This window comes from Somniosus microcephalus, chromosome 34, assembly GCF_052327205.1.
Source record: "Somniosus microcephalus isolate GS21.2 chromosome 34, FLI_Smic_1.0, whole genome shotgun sequence".
Lineage (NCBI taxonomy): Eukaryota > Metazoa > Chordata > Chondrichthyes > Squaliformes > Somniosidae > Somniosus > Somniosus microcephalus.
In genome coordinates, this window is record NC_141020.1 from 6,987,272 (window position 1) to 7,007,541 (window position 20,270).

The 20,270-nt window shown below is 49.6% G+C and overlaps 1 protein-coding gene across 1 annotated transcript in view; it reads left to right on the forward strand.

Annotated features, from left to right (window-relative positions):
* LOC147096699 (ras and Rab interactor 3-like) overlaps positions 1-20,270 on the forward strand; it is a 41,475-nt gene continuing 21,205 nt past the window's right edge. The window contains 7 exon segments of the mRNA XM_085973296.1: positions 1-730; positions 5,654-5,850; positions 11,028-11,071; positions 11,073-11,130; positions 16,751-16,756; positions 17,800-17,872; positions 19,189-19,280. Of these exon segments, the coding sequence (XP_085829422.1) occupies positions 681-730; positions 5,654-5,850; positions 11,028-11,071; positions 11,073-11,130; positions 16,751-16,756; positions 17,800-17,872; positions 19,189-19,280 (520 nt within the window). The 5' untranslated portion in view covers positions 1-680.

Sequence of the window (20,270 nt, forward strand, 5' to 3'; positions counted from 1 at the left end):
TCCAGGCATGTGGAGGAGGTTAGAAAAGCCACCCCAGGTTGGGGCACGACTATTACCTCAGGAGATCTTGGGCTTTCAGCATTTACTGTAAGGGCACTGCCAGACTGAAATTCAACTTAAACTGGGTCACACCGTTTGGCTGTGAGAACGCTGTACTCAGTATTAACCGAAATAAAAAGACATCCGTAAAGACATCGAGTGAGGCAACCACAAAGAGGGCTGTGGTTTCTCTCAACCTTGTCTCCCTCTCGCTCGCTCTCTCTCTCAAAACAGAGTCTGTGTCACAGAGCCTTGCGAACAGAGAACAGCAGCTCCGGATGTCCTCTGATGTGCAGCAGCCGTTAATCTTGAGCGCGGCTCGTGCAGGGTTTGGCGTTTTGAAATTTGCGATACCCTTGTTCTTTCTTTCGCGTTCATTTCCTGAAGGGCGCTCGAGTGGATTTGCCGACTGTGCCCTGTTGTGGAAACTTAACGGCGAGCTTTACGTCCCTCGTCGCCCCCCGTCCGCGCGCAGTTCGGCTGGAGTCAACGGAGCTCGGCGAGTGGCGAGCCCACGGGTCGCACCCGCTCGTGAGCAAGCGTGCGTTTGAGTGCGTCGACGCGGGAGAGACCCGGCAAAAAGAGTATGGGTGCGCTGGGAAGGTATCCCTGTGAATAGAAGCTTCTGTTGACTGGAGACAATGCTGAGGACATCATCCTGTGACACAAGTGACTCAGAGCAACAGATGAGGTACCCCTGCAGAACATTTCCTACTCTTTATCCATAGAATTGCAGAGAATGTACAGTGTAGACAACAGGTCTATGCTGGTGTTTTATGCTTCACATGTGCCTCAGCCTACCCCTCTTCAACCCCTCCTTCCACCCCTTCCTCCCTCATCTAGCAGAATTCGGGCAGAACCATCTTTGGAAAGTGACTGCAGTTTTGCTCACTATCACAGTAGTTCTGGCAGATTAGTTTCTCCCAGTGTTCTCCCTCCCGGCAGCCATATTTAAGAACATAAGAAATAGGAGCAGGAGTCGGCCATTCGGCCCCTCGAGCCTGCTCCACCATTCAATGAGATCATGGCTGATCTTTGACCTCATCTCCACTTTCCTGCACTATCCCCATATCCCTTGATTCCCTTAATATCCAAAAATCTATCCATCTCAGCCTTGAATATACTCAATGACTGAGCCTCCACAGCCCTCTGGGGGAGAGAATTCCAAAGATTCACCCCCCTCTGAGTGAAGAAATTCCTCCTCATCTCAGTCCTAAATGGCCGACTCCTTATTCTGAGACTGTGGCCCTGGTTCTAGACTCCCCAGCCAGGGGAAACATCCTCCCTGCATCTACCCTGTCAAGCCCTGTAAGAATTTTATGTGTTTCAATGAGATCACCTCTCATTCTTCTAAACTCTAGAGAATATAGGCCTAGTCTACTCAATCTCTCCTCATAGGACAATCCCCCATCCCAGGAATCAGTCTGGTGAACCTCCGTTGCACTCCCTCTATGGCAAGTATATTCTTCCTTAGGTAAGGAGACCAAAACTGTCCACAATACTCCAGGTGTGGTCTCACCAGGGCCCTATATAATTGCAGTAAGACGTCTTTACTCTTATACTCAAATCCTCTTGTAATAAAGGCCAACATACCATTTGCTTTCCTAATTGCTTGCTGAACCTGCATGTTAACTTTCAGTGATTTGTGTACAAGGACACCCAGGTCCCTCTGAACACCAACATTTCCCAATCTCTCACCACTTAAACAATACTCTGCTTTTCTATTTTTCCTTCCAAAGTGGATAACTTCACATTTCTCCACATTATATTCCATTTGCCATGTTCTAATGGCACCACACCTGAAGCCAGAGAGGATTGGAAAATGATGGTCAGAGCCTCTGCTATATCCTCTCTTACTTCTCTTAACAGTCTGGGATACATTTCATCCGGGCCTGGGGATTTTATCCACTATTTGCCCATGAGAAGTTCCACAGGTGCCCGCCTTGTCCAAGTGGCCATTTTTAATGTGTGAGCCCAGACAGTGGCTGATGCACTAAGCCCAAGGCCGAGCCTCTCTTCACCTGACCGCCATACACAGAATGGCATCGTATCTACAGCATGGAAACAGTCCTTGAGATCGGGAGGGAGGAAAAAAAGCTCGGGCCCCTACTCTTAATCGCTGCTTTACAGTGTCAGCCATGGCCCAGTGCCTCTGAGTCAGAAGGTCGTGGGTTCAAGTCCCACTCCAGAGACTTGAGCACAAAAATCCAGGCTGACACTCCCAGTGCAGTGCTGAGGGAGTGCCGCACTGTCGGAGGTGCCATCTTTCGGGTGAGACGTTAAACTGAGGCCCTGTCTGCCCTCTCAGGTGGACGTGGGACTACGGGAAGAGCAGGGGAGTTCTCCCCCCGGTGTCCCAGACAATATTCATCCCTCAACCAGCATCGCTAAAACAGATTATCTGGTTGTTAGCTAATTGCCGTTTGTGGGAGCTTGCTGTGCGCAAATTGGCTGCCGCGTTTCCTACATTACAACAGTGACTACACTTCAAAAAGCACTTCATTGGCTGTAAAGCGCTTTGGGACGTCCTGAGGTCGTGAAAGGCGCTATAGAAATGCAAGTCTGTCTTTTTTTTACCAGATGCATCTCATTGAGTTAATAGTGATGCAAGATACAGGGGAGGGGGATGGTTAGAATGTAGTAACTGCGCATTTATCAAAACTTAACCCACAGCCGATTAACAGGAAGTGATAACGGGCACGTTTTCCTCTGCTCGGAGTTAAAGCTCGTTGTTGTTACTGTATCGCATTTCCTCCTTTGTTGCCACCCAGACGCACAGCCTGTCGGATCCCACAAAGATAAAAACACAACTGCTCAAACCAAATCATAAGGTTTGACACCATTTGTGCGCAAGAGAGAGATGTCAAAAAACTCTTTACCAAAATAGAGCTGGTGGCTTCCATGAACAGGAGGAGGCCATTCGGCCCCTCGAGCCTGTTCCGCCATACAGTGAGATCATGGATGATCTGTATCTCAACTCCATCCACCCGCCTTGGCTCCGTAACCCTTAGTACCCAAGCGTGAGTTCATTTTCTCAGATTATAGAGGTTTCCAAGGACAGCAAGAAATTAGGAAGGCTAATGGAATGTTGGCCTTTATTGCAAGGGGGATGGAGTATAAAAGTAGGGAAGTCTTGCTACAACTGTACAGGACGCTGGTGAGATCACACCTGGAGTACTGCGTACAGTTTTGGTCTCCTTATTTAAGGAAGGATATACTTGCATTGGAGGCAGTTCAGAGAAGGTTCACGAGGTTGATTCCTGGGATGAAGGGGTTGACGTATGACGAAAGGTTGAGCAGGTTGGGCCTATACTCATTGGAGTTTAGAAGAATGAGAGGGGATCTTATTGAAACATATAAGATTCTGAGGGGGATTGACAGGGTGGATGCTGGGAGGATGTTTCCCCTCGTGGGGGAATCTAGAACTAGGGGGCATAGTTTTAGAATAAGGGGTCGCCCATTTAAGACTGAGATGAGGAGGAATTTCTTCTCTCTGAGGGTCGTGAATCTTTGGAATTCTCTACCCCGGAGAGCTGTGGTGGCGGAGTCATTGAATATATTCAAGGTGGAGCTTGACAGACATTTGATCTACGAGGGATTCAAGGGGTGTGGGGAGAGAGCGGGAAATTGGTGTTGAGGCCAAGATTGGATCAGCCATGATCTCATTGAATGGCGGAGCAGGCTCGAGGAGCTGATTGGCCGACTCCTGCTCCTGTTCCTTATGTTCTGTTGGACTCTGATGCATTTAAGGGGAAGCTCGATAGGCACATGAGGGAGAAAGGAACCAAAGGACATGCTGATAGGGTGAGATGAAGAGGGGGTGGGAGGAGGCTCGTGTGGAGCATAAACACCGGCACGGACCAGTTGGGCCGAATGGCCTGTTTCTGTGCGGTACATTCTGTGTAATTCTATGATTCGCCCCTTCCACCATGTGTGAGGTTTATACCCACCATTTCCTTGCCTGTTGAGTTAGAAAGACTTCCATTTCTATATCACCTTTCCCAACGTCCCAAAGCTCTTTACAGCCAATTAAATACTTTTGAAGTGGAGTCACTGTCGTAATGTGGGAAACGCGGCAGCCAATTTGCACACAGCAAGCTCCCACAAACAGCAACGTCATAATGACCAGATCATCTGTTTTTTTAGTGATGTTGATTGAGGGATAAATATTGGCCCCAGGACACCGGGGAGAACTCCCCCCTGCTCTTCTTCGAAATAGTGACCGCGGGATCTTTACGTCCACCTGAGAGAGCAGACAGGGGCCTCGGTTTAACGTCTCATCCGAAAGACGGCACCTCCGTCAGTGCGGCACTCCCTCAGCACTGCACTGGGAGTGTCAGCCTAGATTTTTGTGGTTAAGTTTCGGGAGTGGGACTTGAACCCACGACCTTCTGACTCAGAGGCGAGAGTGCTGCCCACTGAGCCACGCCTGACTTTGCCAGTTTCAGTCATGCCACTCTGTCAGCGGTGGGTATCAGGGAGGGGAGGAGTTGCTGAGTGGCGGCCAAGGAGTGTGGAAGAGGGTAAGTGAAAGAATCAGCTTAGTCCCAGTCATTCCTGCAAGTCACAGTGACCTGGGAAGAGGTCACCATGAGAACCGCCTGTCCCCTGTTGATAGCACGTGCAATGTGGGCAGACTTGAATAGAGAAAAAGAAAAATATATATTTGTTGAAAAGATAGAGCAAAAGTAGAGTGAGACTCGCGTCTGAACAGCCACAGTGAGGACTTCGGGCATGCTCAGTCCTCAGTTTACTCCATGAACTGGCTTCAAGCTCACAACGTCAACCCACTGAGAATGTTCAAAGTTCACCAGGATTACTTTCACTACAATATAGAAGGGAAGAGAGAAAGGGAGGGAGGGAGGGAAGGAGGAAATGGAGGGAAGGAAGGTAGGCAAATAAGGAAGGGAGGGAGGGAGGGAAGGGAGGAGGGAAGGAAGGGAGGGAGGGAGGGAAGGGAGGAGGGAAGGAAGGGAGGGAGGGAGGGAGGGAAGGGAGAAGGGAAGGAAGGGAGGGAGGGAAGGAAGGGAGGGAGGGAGGGTAGGAGGAAAGGGAGAGAGGGAAGGAGGAAAGGCAGGGTAGGAAGGGAGGGAGGGAAAGAATAAAGGGAGGGAAGGAAGGGAGGGAAGGAAGGAAGGAAGGGAGGGAGGGAAGGAGGAAAGGGAAGGAAGGAGGAAAGGGAGGGTAGGAAGGGAGGGAGGGAAGGAGGAAATGGAGGGAAGGAAGGGAGGGAAGGAATGAAGGGAGGGAGGGAGGGAAGGGCGAAAGGGAGAGAGGGAAGGAGGAAAGGGAGGGAAGGAAGGTAGGGAGGGAGGAAAGGAAGAAAGGGAGTGAGGGAAAGAAGGAAGGGAGGGAAGGAAAGAAGGAATGGAGGGAGGGGAGGGAGGGAAGGAGGAAAGGGAGGGAAGAAAGGGAGTGAGGGAGGAACTTGCCTTTATATAGCGCCTTTCACAACCTCAGGAGGTCCCAAAGTGCTTTACAGCCAATGAGGTTTATTGCCCCTCTCCAGTTGCCCTGTGAAGGTGGTGGTGAGCAGCCTTCGAAACCCAGCTGCTTGAGCAAGGACAGAGTCTCAGGCTGTTGGAGACCTTTGGTTAACCCTATTTTATTTCAGTCCCTACAGCCCCAACAAGCCACTCTGCAATGGAGGATATCCCCGGCCTCGGGGGGAGGAGGATCGAAGCGACCTTTCCCCACACTCGAAGCTCAGTCTCTTTGACAAGCTGACGCTGTCGCACAACGTTTGGCTGCAGCTCGGAGTCGAGTCGGTGCGAGTCAAGGAAATCCTCGGGAGGCAGCCTCCAGGGGTAGGTCGGATTGTGTGTGTGTGGGGCGGGGACACGGTTAATCTGGGAAATGGCTGAGTGACTACTGCAAAAACCAGAACATTGTCTCCTCCTGCCATCAAATGTTGTCAATTAGTGCACAGCTAGACTTGAAGTCCAGGATTGAGACTGATACCTGCTTGGAGGGGGTTAACATTATACTGGCACCTCTGCGCCAGTATTAGAGCCCTGGGCATACACGGTGACATGAATCTTGTCATTCTTGTGGAAATGATTTATGAAATATACTGGGCGGCCTGCGGGTGGCGCTGTCCAGGGCGAGTATAAATACTCGGGCACGGGCCCAGCTTGCTCAGGACGTTCTTAACAGGAACTAGTGAAGGACACAACTAGACCTCCATGTTGTAAAACAGTTGATTAAAGCTTTGTTTAACGCTTAGACCAAGTAGTGCCTAGTAGTTTTCTTACGTCACACGGTACCGAGCCGCACTCCCTGTCAGCTGACTGACGGTTTCATTTAAAAGTTCACAAAAGAAAGAAAGACTTGCATTTCTATAGCGCCTTTCACGACCACCGGACGTCCCAAAGCGCTTTACAGCCAATGAAGTACTTTTTTTGAAGTGTAGTCGCTGTTGTAATGTAGGAAACGCGGCAGCCAATTTGCGCACAGCAAGCTCCCACAAACAGCAATGTGATAAATGACCAGATCATCTGTTTTTTCAGTGCTGCTGGTTAAAGGATTAAATACAGGACACCGGGGGGGGGGGGGGAGAACTCCCCTGCTCTTCTTCTTCGAGAATTTACATTCGCCTAAGAGAGCAGAGGGGGGCCGTCGGTTTAACATCCGAAAGACGGCACCCTCGGCAGTGCGGCACTCCCTCAGCGCAGCACAGGGAGTGTCAGCCCCTGGATTTTTTGCGTTCAAGTCCCAGGAGTGGGGCTTTGAACCCACGACCTTCTGAAAGAGCTGGGCGGGCTGTCAGCCCCACGCTAACATCAAAAGAGATGACAGTAAATCACAAGATACGGATCTGATCTGCTCATATTTCTTGAACAAATCCACAGTCCCTCCCCTCACAACACCAAACTTTCTTAAAATGATATGAAATAATTTTGCTGTTAGTTTTTCTTAAAACAATTCCCGAGTTGGTTTCTTTCTGCCTCTGATACCTAAAGTTCAGCCCAGCAGTCGATCTCTCTTTGATGTAACGAGCAGCCTTGTCAATTTGCCTTGCGCCATTTGATGCTGTGCCCCTTCTGTCGAAGCTTCACCGACATCCCACTAATATTTTTTTGGCGGGGGGGGCACTGCCCGCCTGGCCCCTTTAAGGGCAATGCAGGCCGTTCAATATTCAAATGCCGCGAACGCGGGGTTTTTTTTTTTACATTGAAAAGCCGGCTGCGCGAGCTCATAGAAACATGGAAGATAGGAGGCAGGAGTCGGCCATCTCGGCCCCTCGAGCCTGCTCCGCCATTTAATGAGATCATGGCTGATCATCCAAATTCAGTACCCTGTCCCTGCCTTTTCCCCATATCCCTTGATCCTTTAGCCTTAAGAAATATATCTAACTCCTTCTTGAATATATTTAATGAATTGGCCTCAAACCTGCCCTTCTGTGGTAGAGAATTCCACAGGTTCACCACTCTCTGGGTGAAGAAATTCCTCCTCATCTCTGTCCTAAATGGCTTACCCTTATCTTTAGACTGTGACCCCTGGTTCTGGACTCCCCGCCATCAGGAACATCCTTCCTGCATCTAGTCTGTCTAGTCTTGTTAGAATTTTATAAGTTTCAAAGAGATTCCTCTCATTCTTCTAAACTCCAGCAAGTATAAGCCCAATCGACCCAATCTCTCCTCATACGTCATTCCTGCCATCCCAGGTATCAGATAAGGCAACCAAAACTGCACACAATACTCAAGGTGTGGTCTCATCAAGGCCCTGTACAACTGCAGCAAGACATCCTTGTTCCTGTACTCGAATCCTCTCGCTATGAAGGCCAGCATACCATTTGCCTTCTTAACCGCCTGCTGCACCTGCATGCTTACCTTCAGCGACTGGTGCACAAGAACACCCAGTCTCGTTGCACTTCCCCTTTTCCCAATCTACTGCCGTTCAGATAATAATCTGCCTTCCTGTTTTTGACACCAACGTGGATAACCTCGCATTTATCCACATTATACTGCATCTGCCATGCATCTACCCAATCACCCAACCTGTCCAAATCATCCTGTAGTTTCTCTGCATCCTCCTCACAGCACACACACCCACCCAGCTTTGTGTCATCTGCAAACTTGGAGATATTACATCTAGTTCCCTTGTCTAGATCATTAATATATATTGTGAATAGCTGGGGTCCTAGCACCGATCCCTGCGGTACCCCACTAGTCACTGCCTTCCACTTGGAAAAAACTGCCTTCCACTTGGAAAAAGACCTGTTTATTCCAACTCTTTGCTTCCTGTCTGCCAACCAATTTTCTATCCAAGTCAGTACCTTACCCCCAATCCCGTGTGCTTTAACTTTGCACGCTAGTCTCTTATGCGGGACCTTATCGAAAGCCTTCTGAAAGTCCAAATACACCACATCCACTGGTTCTCCCTTATCTATTCTACCAGTTACATCCTCAAAAATTCCAGTAGATTAGTCAAGCACGATTTACCTTTTGTAAATCCACGTTGACATGTCCGATCCTGTCGCTGTTTTCCAAGTGCTCTGCTATTACATCTTTTATAATGGACTCTAGCATTTTCCCCACTACCAATGTCAGGCTTACCGGTCTATAATTCCCCGTTTATCCTCTACCACCTTTTTTAAATAGTGGGGTTACATTAGCTACCCTCCAATCCATGGAACTGTTCCAGAGGCTATATGACTGGAGCGCGGCACACCCGCGCGGCTTAAAGGGAACGGCGCCGTCCACCCTGGGCAATCCCGCCTTTGAAGCTCAGCTGACTGAATCCTATTGGCCCAAATATTTTTTTAGCCACTGATTTTGCTTTTGTTTTGATTTTGTGAGCCTGGTGGTTTGGGAAAGGGCCGTCCTGAGCGGGGAATCCTGGGCTTTCTAAAATAGAGGCATAGAGTGCTAAAGCCAGGAGGTTATGCTAAACCTACATAAAATATTACAGCCCCCGCAAGTAATTTTACAACGGAGGGTACCGTATGCCAAGTTATGCTAAACCTGTATCGACCTTGGTTAGACCACACTTGGAGTACTGCGTACAGTTCTGGTCGCCATATTATAAAAAGGATATAGAGGCACTAGCGAGGGTGCAGAGATTTACAAGGATGATACCAGAAAATGCGAGGGTATATATATCAGGAAAGGATGAACAGGCTGGGTCTCTTTGCGCTTGAAAGAAGAAGGCAGAGGGGTGACCTAATAGAGGTCTTTAAAATTATGAAAGGTTTTGATAGAGTGGATACAGAGAGAACGTTTCCACTTGTGGGGAAGAGCAAAACTAGAGGCCATCAATATAAGATAGTCACCGAGAATCCAATAGGGAATTCAGAAGAAAACTTCTTTACCCAGAGAGTGGTGAGAATGTGGAACTCGCTACCACAGGGAGTGGTTGAAGCGAATAGTATCGATGCATTTAAGGGGAGGCCAGACAAGCACATGAGGGAGAAGGGAATAGAGGGTTATGCTGATAGATTTAGATGAGGAAAGACGGGAGGGAGGCTGGAGTGGTTGGGCCGAATGGCCGTATATCCTATGTCTCAGGAGAAGGAGAATCAAAATGACTTTTCACCTCATTCGAAGCTGGAGTATTGTGTCCTATTCTGGGCACCACACTTTAGGAAGGACGTGAAGGCTTTGGAGAGGGTGCAGAAGAGATTTACTGGAATGGTTACAGGGATGAGGGAATACAGTTACGTGGAGAGACTGGAGAAGCTGGGGTTGTTCTCCTTAGAGCAGAGAAGGCTAACAAGGCAAGGGAATACACAATGAATGGTAGGACCCTAGGAAGTACAGAGGATCAGAAGGACCTTGGTGTGCATGTCCACAGATCCCTGAAGGCAGCAGGACGGGTAGATAAGGTGGTTAATAAGGCATACGGGATACTTATATTCTATGCCTCGGCTAATGAAGGCAAGAGCAGGGAGGTTATGATGGAGCTGTACAAAACGCTAGTTAGGCCACAGCTGGAATACTGTGTGCAGTTCTGGTCACCACACTATAGGAAGGATGTGATTGCATTGGAGAGGGTGCAGAGGTGATTTACCAGGATGTTACCTAGGCTGGAGCGCTTCAGCTATGAAGAGAGACTGGACAGGCTGGGGTTGTTTTCCTTAGAGCAGAGAAGGCTGAGGGGGGACCTGATTGAGGTGTACAAAATTATGAGGGGGCATAGATAGGGTAGATAGACAGGAACTTTTCCCCTTAGTAGAGGGGTCAATAACCAGGGGGCATAGTTTCAAGGTAAGGGGCAGGAGGTTTAGAGGGGATTTGAGGAAAAACTTTTTCACCCAGAGGGTGGTTGAATCTGGAACTCACTGCCTGAAAGGGGTGGTAGAGGCAGGACCCTCACAACATTCAAGAAGCATTTAGATGAGCACTTGAAATGCCATAGCATACAAGGCTACGGACCAAATGCTGGAAAATGGATTAGGTTAGACAGGGGCCTGATGGTCGGCGCGGACGCGATGGGCCGAAGGGCCTCTTTCTGTGCTGTATGACTCTATGACTAAGGCTAAGAGGAGATTTGATAGAGGTGTTCAAAACCAAGAAGGGTTTAGGTAGAGTAAATAAAGAGAAACTGTTTCCAATGGCTGAAGGGGCGATAACCAGAGGGCACAGATTGAAGGTGATTGGGAAAAGAACCAGAGGCACCAGGAGGAAAAACTTTTTTACGCAGCGAGTGGTTTGGATTTGGAACGCCCTGCCTGAAAGGGCGGTGGGGAAACAGATTCAATAGTGGCCTTCAAAAGGGAGTCGGATAAATACTTGGGGTGGGACTAACTGGATTGCTCTTCGAAAGAGCCGGCGCAGACTCGATGGGCCGAATGGCCTCCTTCTGTGCTGTACTATTCTACGATTCGTGGATTAACCCTAAATCAGAACACTGAGATCTGTTAGTATAACTCCAGTCCTGGTATAACCATGTACCATGACTTACCACGGGAAATCCACTCATACATAACTTTAATACAACTGTAACTCCAATGTTTAAATGTGTTTTGTTCCCCTTCATGATTCCAGGCATTTTGGTATGGAGTAATAATTGTGGGAAAAATAAGATTCTGAACTGTCCGACTGGAAAATGGAATGTCTGAGTCGGAGGACTTTGTCGTCAAGGAGGATCGCCTCAGGTAAACCTTTCTCCACAACTATTTTCCTCAAGTTTTTCCGCTTTCCTGATTAATGCTGTGCCCTGGGGAGTGAGCTATTGAACCATGAATGGTATCACAGCCGCACACAGACTGGAGTGAGTCACACACAGGGGCATCGATCCTACTCGCTGCCTGCCCTCTGGCACTTTGGCAAATCTGGCGAGCCACGCGACTGGGTGTTGGTAAGTTATTCCGCCATGGGGGCATCACCGCTGCATCCTGCCGTTGGAAACCTCCACAAACAGCCTCCTGAGGAGCCCAGGATTAGTGCTTCTGATCATTACCCATAAATCCTCCTAACTGGGATTAATGGATAATGATCAGAAGCACAAATCCTGGGCTCCTCCCTCCCTCCCTCTCCCCTCCTTCCCTCTCCCCTCCCTCCCTCTCCCCTCCTGCCTCTCCTCCTCCCTCTCCCTCACTCCCTCGCTCCCCCATCCTCTCCCTCTCCCCTCCCTCCCTCTCCCCTCCCTCTCCCTTCCTCTCCCCTCCTCCCCTCCACTCCCTTCCTCTCCCTTCCTCTCCCCTCCTCTCCCTCCCTCTCCCCTCCTCCATCCCACTCCCTTCCTCTCCCTCCCTCCCCCTCCCTTCCTTTCCCCTCCTCCCTTCCTCTCCCCTCCTCTCCCTCCCTCTCCCCTCCTCCCTCCCACTCCCTCCTCCCCTCCCTCCCTCTCTCCTCCTCTCCCTCCCTCTCCCCTCCTCCCTCCCCCTCCTCTCCCTCCCTCTCTCCTCCTCCCACCCCCCTCCCTTCCCCTCATCTCCCTCCCTCTCCCTCCCTTCCTCTCCATCTCATCTCCCTCCCAGCCCCTCCCCTCCCTTCCTCTCCCTCCCCTCCCCCTCCCCAAGTCCAGTGGCACTGAGGCCAATTCCATCACCCTCCAGTTGAACTCCACTTGGACCAGTGATGGGACCCGAGACCCCCCATTCTAAGTGACTCTGCCCCTCGCCCCATGGTTGAATGAATCGAATCTTTCAATTTTTAATGCCAATTGTCAAAATGAATTCACAAAGGAAAAATAGATCGGAGATAAATGGAAAAAAAAACGAGAGTTATGCAATGATGTTATCTCTATGAGACGTGAACTTTACTTCACAGAGGGGGGCGTTACCCTGAACGAACACACTGGGCTCTCTGTGGGTGTAACTGAAGAGAAAAATATGTTTAGTTCAAAGGCTCTAAAGGAAGTTTACGAGTCTAACGCTGGAAAATCGATCTGACTCACGTAATCCAAGAAATAACAGGTGTTGAAAACATGTTGTGTTGCGGCGATGGCCGAGGGCATTCGTGAGCGTCACCCCCCCCCGCCGGGTGGTGCTGAGTCACACTGACTAAGAAAAGCCCAGGTTCATTTCCCGGCCTCAGCTTGGGACTTGTTGAGGCCAGTGTCATGGTCCTCAGTAACCCCTCCGGGACTAGGCTGGAGAAAATCAGCCAGGGTTTCTGCTCCAAAATCACTAAAAAAACAGATGATCTGGGTCCTTTATCACATTGCTGTTTGTGGGAGCTTGCTGTGCGCAAATTGGCGTTTCCTACATTACAACAGTGACCACACTTCAAAAAAGTGCTTCGTTGGCTGTAAAGCATTTTGGGACGCCCGGTGGTCGTGAAAGGCGCTGGAGAAATGTAAGTCTGTCTTTCTTTCTGATTGTAATCCAGTTAGAAAGAAATTGGGCACGGATAGGACACTCGCTGCCGGAACCTCTCTGCCTTACGACACTCCTTAAAACCTGCCTCTTTGGCCAATGCTTTTGCTCACCTGTCCTAATATCTCCTTATGTGGCTCGGTCTCAAGTTCTGTCTGATTTAAGCTCCTGTGAAGCCCCTTGGGACGTTTTACTACGTTAAAGGCGCTGTATAAATGCAAGTTGTTGTTGCTGAGTGCCAGTAAAAATAAAAAGGCAAGCGAAATTACATATTTTATACCTTAAACCAGGGAAGAGAAAAGCGAGGGAAGTTGAATTTGTACTAGACTTTAGCTAGGCCACAGTTCGAATAATGTGTGCGGTTCTGGCCAGCCCAATCTAGGTGGTAAATGGGAACAAAAATTGGGGCTTTTTCACTGTAGATTTTTCGGCACTAAGAGCGGAGTTGAGGTCGAAGATCAGCCATGATCTTACTGGATGGCGGAACAGGCTCGAGGGGCCGAATGGCCTCCTCCTGCTCTTTACTGGCTAAAAGTAGCGCCCCGGAAACATTCGTGCCCCCGCACTGCAAATTGAGTGGTTGCGCCCCAAAGGGAAGCGCGGCGCTACTGGAGGCGCCCCGCCTCCCTCTTGGGGCGCTGCGAGTGAATATCGTGGCGCTACGTGCTGCAGTGCCACGCGCTGCGGCACGTCGCACGACGTATTGCAGGCCTTCCTCCCCTTCTTAAAGGGGAGGGGCCTTGTGCAGTGCGATCTGGGGCCCAGCTGGGCCCCCGAGGATCGCGAGTGCAGGCAAAAGAGCCCCGGCACCGAGGAGAAGTGCCGGGCTCTCGGAGCGCAGCCGGCACTCCGCGGCGGGGGGGTTCAGGAGGCCGGGGACGGGAACGCAGGCAGGTGCTGGCAGGCGGCCAACAACAAAAATGGCCGCCCCGCACCTCGCCTTTAATTTGCGCCTCACCGGCCGCAGGTAGGCCCCCCTGAACCGGTCGGACATAGCGTCCGGCGGTAAATCAGGGGGCGCTGCCAAATATCGCGGTCGGGGCATCAGCGGGGCGCTGCGCACACCAATGACGTCATCAGCAGCGGCGCAGCGCTAACGGTTAGTGCCACCACTAACGTCCCGCGGAATTTACGCGGGAGGCGTGGGCAGTGCCGCGCCCGGGTGCCAGTTGGCTCGCGACCCACTTAGCGCCCTCTTAAGGCGCTAACGGGTGGCGCAACCTACTGAATTTCCTCCCCCGAAGTGCTTGCAAGTATAAATATCAAAGGATACGGGGACAGGGCAGGGAAATAGGTTCAGAGTGGATAACTCCGCAAGAACATACGGATTGGGAGCAGGAGTAGGCCACACGGCCCCCCCCGAGCCTGCTCCGCCATTCAATGGGATCATGGCTGATCTTCGACCTCAGCTCCACCTTCCTGCCCGGTCCCCATATCCCTCGAGTCCAATAATCTATCGAGCTCAGCCTTGAATATACTCAACGACTGAGCCTCCGCAGCCCTCTGGGGTAGAGAATTCCAAAGACTCACCACCCTCTGAGTGAAGAAATTCCTCCTCCTCTCAATCCTAAACGGCCGACCCCCTTGGAACTGCAGCTGAGGAGTGGGCCACAGGCACGACGGGCCGAATGACTCTGTGCTGTAATTTCCATGCAATTATTTTGATAGTTTTCCACTGGTTTTCAGTTTTGCTATTTGTCATCGAAACCGTCCGATTGAATTTGATCCCTCCGGCGAGAGAGGAAAGAGAGTGTCGTGGCATGACTGTCACTGCAGCGGAAACTCGAGGCAGTCCCAGGCCCGCTGTGCCTCTGGTGGAAAGTTGACTTGAGCTCAGAGTGGCCAGGGTTAGGTCGATGCCTGACCGTCTCTGCTCTGTGAATTCTTATTCTTGTTACTGGCTGGTCTTTTCCATTCAATCGTCGCGGGCTTTCTTAATATTACTTCGCCGTGGTTAGTCTTCAATTCTGCCGGCAAAGGGAGAAGGTAACGATTCACTCATATCTGGTGTTTGTCTCAATCTCAGTGGGTGGCACAAATTCCAGGCTGACGCTTCCAGTGCAGAGCTGAGGGAGTGCCGCACTGTCAGAGGTGTCGTCTTTCGGATGAGACGTTAAACCGAGGCCCCCGTCTGCTCTCTCAGGTGGACGTAAAAGATCCCACGGCCACTATTTTGAAGACGAGCAGGGGGGAGTTCTCCCCGGTGTCCTGGGGCCAATATTTATCCCTCAACCAACATCACTAAAAACAGATGATCTGGTCATTATCACGTCGCTGTTTGTGGGAGCTTGCTGTGCGCAAATTGGCTGCCGCGTTTTGTGAAGTGACTACACTTCAAAAGTACTTGATTGGCTGTAAATCGCTTTGGGACAGCCTGAGGTTGTGAAAGGCGCTATAGAAATGCAGGTCTCTCTCTCTCTCTCTCACAATGTTTGCTCCTGTTTGTGTACAGTATACACCATGTAAAAGTAACAAATAAAAACAGAACATGCTGGAAACACTCAGCAGGTCAGGCAGCATCTGTGGAGAGAGAAACAGAGTTAACGTTTCAGGTCGATGACCCTTCGTCAGAACTGGAAAAAGTTGGAGATGGAACAGGTTTTTTAAGCAAGTGTAGGGGCAGGGAGAGGGGGAGGGGAGGAAAGAACAAAAGGGAAGGTCTGTGATAGGATGGAAGGCAGGAGAGATTAGAGACAAAAGGGATGATGGAGCGAGGCAAAAGGAGACAGTAATGGGACAAGTTAAGAAACAAAAGATGGCTCTAGATGAGGTGTAAATGGCACTGGCAGAATGATCGACAATTGCCATGTGAGAGAGAGAGAAAAAAAAGGAAAAAAAAGATAGGGGCCGAGGTTATGATCTGAAATTGTTGAACTCGATGTTGAGTCCAGAAGGCTGTAAAGTGCCCAATCGAAAGATGAGGTGCTGTTCCTCGAGCTTACGCTGAGCTTCCATGGAACAATGCAAGAGGTCGAGGACGGAGAGGTCAGAGTGGGAGTGGAGCGAAGAATTAAAGTGACAGGCGACCGGAAGCTCGGGGTCACCCTTACGGACTGAACGGAGGTGTTCCGCAAAGTGGTCACCCAATCTGCGTTTGGTCTCCCCAGTGTAGAGCATAACCTTCTATTCCTTTCTCCCTCATGTGTTTATCTAGCTTCCCCTTAAATGCATCTGTGCTATTCACCTCAACCACTCCCTGTGGTAGCGAGTTCCACGTAGACGAGGGAACAAGATGTAATATCTCCAATTTGCAGACGACACAAAGCTGGGTGGGCGTGTGTGTGCTGTGAGGAGGATGCAGAGAAACTCCAGTATGATTTGGACAGGCTGGGTGATTGGGCAGATGCATGGCAGATGCAGTATAATGTGGATAAATGCGAGGTTATCCACTTTGGTGGCAAAAACAGGAAGACAGATTATTATCTGAACGGCAATAGATTGGGAAAAGGGGAAGTGCAACGAGACCTGGGTGTCCTTGTGTACCAGTCGCTGAAGGTAAGCATGCAGGTGCAGCAGGCGGTTAAGAAGGCAAATGGTATGTTGGCCTTCGTAGCGAGAGGATTCGAGTACAGGAACAAGGATGTCTTGCTGCAGTTGTACAGGGCCTTGGTGAGACCACACCTTGAGTATTGTGTGCAGTTTTGGTCACTTTATCTGAGGAAGGATGTTCTTGCCATGGAGGGAGTGCAGCGAAGATTCACCAGACTGATACCTGGGATGGCAGGAATGACGTATGAAGAGAGATTGGGTCGATTAGGCTTATATTCGCTAGAGTTTAGAAGAATGAGAGGGGATCTCATTGAAACTTATAAAATTCTAACAGGACTAGACAGACTAGATGCAGGAAGGATGTTCCCGATGGCGGGGGAGTCCAGAACCAGGGGTCACAGTCTAAGGATAAGGGGTAAGCCATTTAGGACAGAGATGAGGAGGAATTTCTTCACCCAGAGAGTGGTGAACCTGTGGAATTCTCTACCACAGAAGGCAGTTGAGGCCAATTCATTAAATATATTCAAGAAGGCGTTGGATATATTTCTTAAGGCTAAAGGGATCAAGGGATATGGGGAGAAAGCAGGGACAGGGTACTGAGTTTGGATGATCAGCCATGATCTCATTAAATGGTGGAACAGGCTCGAGGGGCCGAATGGCCTACTCCTGCTCCTATCTTCTATGTTTCTATTCTCACCACTCTCTGGTAAAGAAGTTTCCCCTGAGTTCCCTATTGGATTTATTAGTGACTATCTTATATTTATAGCCCCTAGTTCTGGTCTCCCCCACAAGTTGAAACATCTTCTCTATGTCTACCTATCGAACCCCCTTCATAATTTTAAAAACCTCTATTAGAAAAGAGCCCCAGCCTGTTCAGTCTTTCCTGATAGATATAACCTCTCAGTTCTGGTATCATCCTTGCAAAGCTTTTTTGCACCTTCTCCAGTGCCTTTATATCCTTTTTATAATATGGTGACCTGAACTGTTCACAAGAGCTCCAAGCGTGGTCTAACCAAGGTTCGATACAAGTTTGACATAATTTCCCTGCTGTTCAATTCTATCCCTCTCGGGATTAGGAGAGATTAGGAGAGAGGGGACTAGACAGAGTAGATAGAGAGAACCTGGTCCCATTGGCGGAAGGGTCGAGAACCAGAGGACACAGATTTAAGGTGATTGGCAGAAGAACCAAAAGGCGACATGAGGAAAAACTCTTTTACGCAGCGAGTGGTTGGGATCTGGATTGTACGGCCCAAAAGGGTGGTGGAGGCAGACTCGATCGCGGCTTTCAAAAGAGAGTTGGATAAGTACCTGAAGGAAAAAAATGTTTGCAGGGCTCCGGGGAAAGGGCGGGGGAGTGGGACTAGCTGAGATGTTCTTGCAGAGAGCCGGCACGGGCTCAACGGGCAGAATGGCCTCCTTCTGTGCTGTAACCATTCTATGATCCTATCATTAACAGAGTTGCTCAATTGTGGGAACTGACTCCAGTTTATTTATTTATTTTTTTACAGTTTTCTATCTAGAACATTCATATCTGGGATTCAGCAGCATTTTCCAGCTGATTGGTTATTATTGTGTGAGCAGGTAAGAGGAGCATTTATATTAGTAATCTAAGGCTGATTGGGGAAAAACCAGGCCTCCCTCAGAGGGTTGCCACCTCTCCAGGGTTGGCCTGGAGTCGCCGGGAATTGCAAATTCATCTCCCGGACTCTGCAGTGGGCAAAAAACCCCCGGGAGAAAAATCATTAAAAAAATCCTTTGTTCATTCGTTATAAAAAGTATCAGAGATTGAGGATAAAGGCGGTTTGACTGACAGTCGAGAAGCATCCAATCAGGATAACGAAAAGTCCGTTCACCATCCAATGGTATGTTGGCCTTCATTGTAAGAGGATTTGAGTACAGGAGCAAGGATGTCTTACTACAGTTATACAGGGCCTTGGTGAGACCACACCTGGAGTACTGTGTGCAGTTTTGGTCTCCTTACCTAAGAAAGGATATACTTGCCATAGAGGGAGTGCAGCGAAGGTTCACCAGACTGATTCCTGGGATGGCAGGACTGTCGTATGAGGAGAGATTGGGTCGACTAGGCCTGTATTGACTAGAGTTTAGAAGAATGAGAGGGGATCTCATTGAAACGTATAAAATTCTGACAGGGCTAGACAGACTGGATGCAGGGAGGATGTTTCCCCTGGCTGGGGGGGGTCTAGAACGAGGGGTCACAGTCTCAGGATACGGGGCAGGACATTTAGGACTGAGATGAGGAGAAATTTCTTCACTCAGAGGGTGGTGAACCTGTGGAATTCTCTACCACAGAAGGCTGTGGAGGCCAAGTCACTGAATATATTTAAGAAGGAGATAGATAGATTTCTAGGCGCAAAAGGCATCAAGGGGTATGGGGAGAGAGCGGGAATATGGTATTGAGATAGAGGATCAGCCATGATCATATTGAATGGCGGAGCAGGCTCGAAGGGCCGAATGGCCGACTCCTGCTCCTATGTTTCTAGGTTTCTATGTTATCTGTTATCTCAAATGTTGAACTATAAGTTGCTCTAACTAGTTTAGAAACAGTCAGCATTTGTCAGGAAATGACTGGCAGATTTTGTAAATGTCAGATCGTCACCCAGTCTCAAGCCCCCTACAATAACATGGTCGAATTGGTTCTTTATTCCACACCTTGCGGTTTCTCAGCGCTTGCAAGCAAGGTGTGGAATGAAGAAGCACTTTGACCACGTTATTGTAGGGTGACGAGCCATCAGGAAAAAAAAAATAGGACGCTGAGCTTTACATGTCTTATAATTACAAAAACAGGAAGCCCTGTAGTGAAATAAGGAACTGTTATATTGGTTGCATTGACTCCCAGTGCTGTGGGGCTAACACACTCCTCCTGCTCTGCTACACAGAGATGTCCTGCCTTTCCGCCTGAAACTGCCACCGGCCATCTTACACACGACCAACAGGGAGGAGCTGGGGAAGATCTCGGTGCTCGGCATCAGTGAGTCTGTCTGACGCTATTCCTTTCTGATCAGTTTCATATTCAGCCCGTGTGATTTCTTTTCATTCGAGTCTGTTTCCTGCTTTGTGCTTCCTCCTCATCACTCTCACCCCAGCTCATTCTCAGTTGTTGCAGAGAGTTCGGCTGTCCCTCTCTCTCCTTCTCTCTCCCTGTCTATCTCTCCCTCCCCCTCTCTCTCCTTCTCTCTCATTCTCGCCCCCTCCCTCTCACCTCTCTCCCTCCCCCTCTCTCTCCCTCCCTTCCCCCTTCTCCCTCTCTCACTTCCCCTCTCTCTCTTCCCCCTTCTCCCTCCAGCTCTCTTTTCCTCCCTCTCCCTCCCCCTTTCCCTCCCCTTCTCCCTTCCTCTCTCTCTCTCCCTCCCCCTCTCCCGGGCAATGAATCCTTGCTGGTGTTGCGCAGCCAGCAGTCTGCCTCCTGCAGCTCACCCAAGTGTCTGAGCCTTTACAAGGTGGGCATGCTCACTTGCCCTTTGGGCTGCTCGTCACCTTTAAATAGAGGGTTTAAGGCCAAGCGGGAAGACCACATTATTACTGGTTGGAATATATCAATACGTTAAGAAAGGCCGGTGCATTCACGGCCAATCCATCGGGACAATAAGGTAAATGATGCAAACTCGGAATCATTTTTGAAGGTTTATGGAAAACCCTAAAACATTCAAAGATTTTGCTTCCAAACCTTCCCTCGGCCCAGTGGCTGTGCCGCACTGTCGGAGGTGCCGTCATTTGGATGAGGTATTAAACCGAGGCCGCGTCTGCTCTCTCAGCTGGACGTAAAAGATCCCACGGCCGCTATTTGAAGAAGAGCAGGGGGAGTTCTCCCCGATGTCCTGACCCAATATTTATCCCTCAATCAACATCATTAAAACAGATTATTTGGTCATTATTGACATGAATCAGTCATTCATGAAAGAAAGACTTATGAAATAATACTGGGCGGCCTGCGGGTGGCGCTGTCCAGGGAGAGTATAAA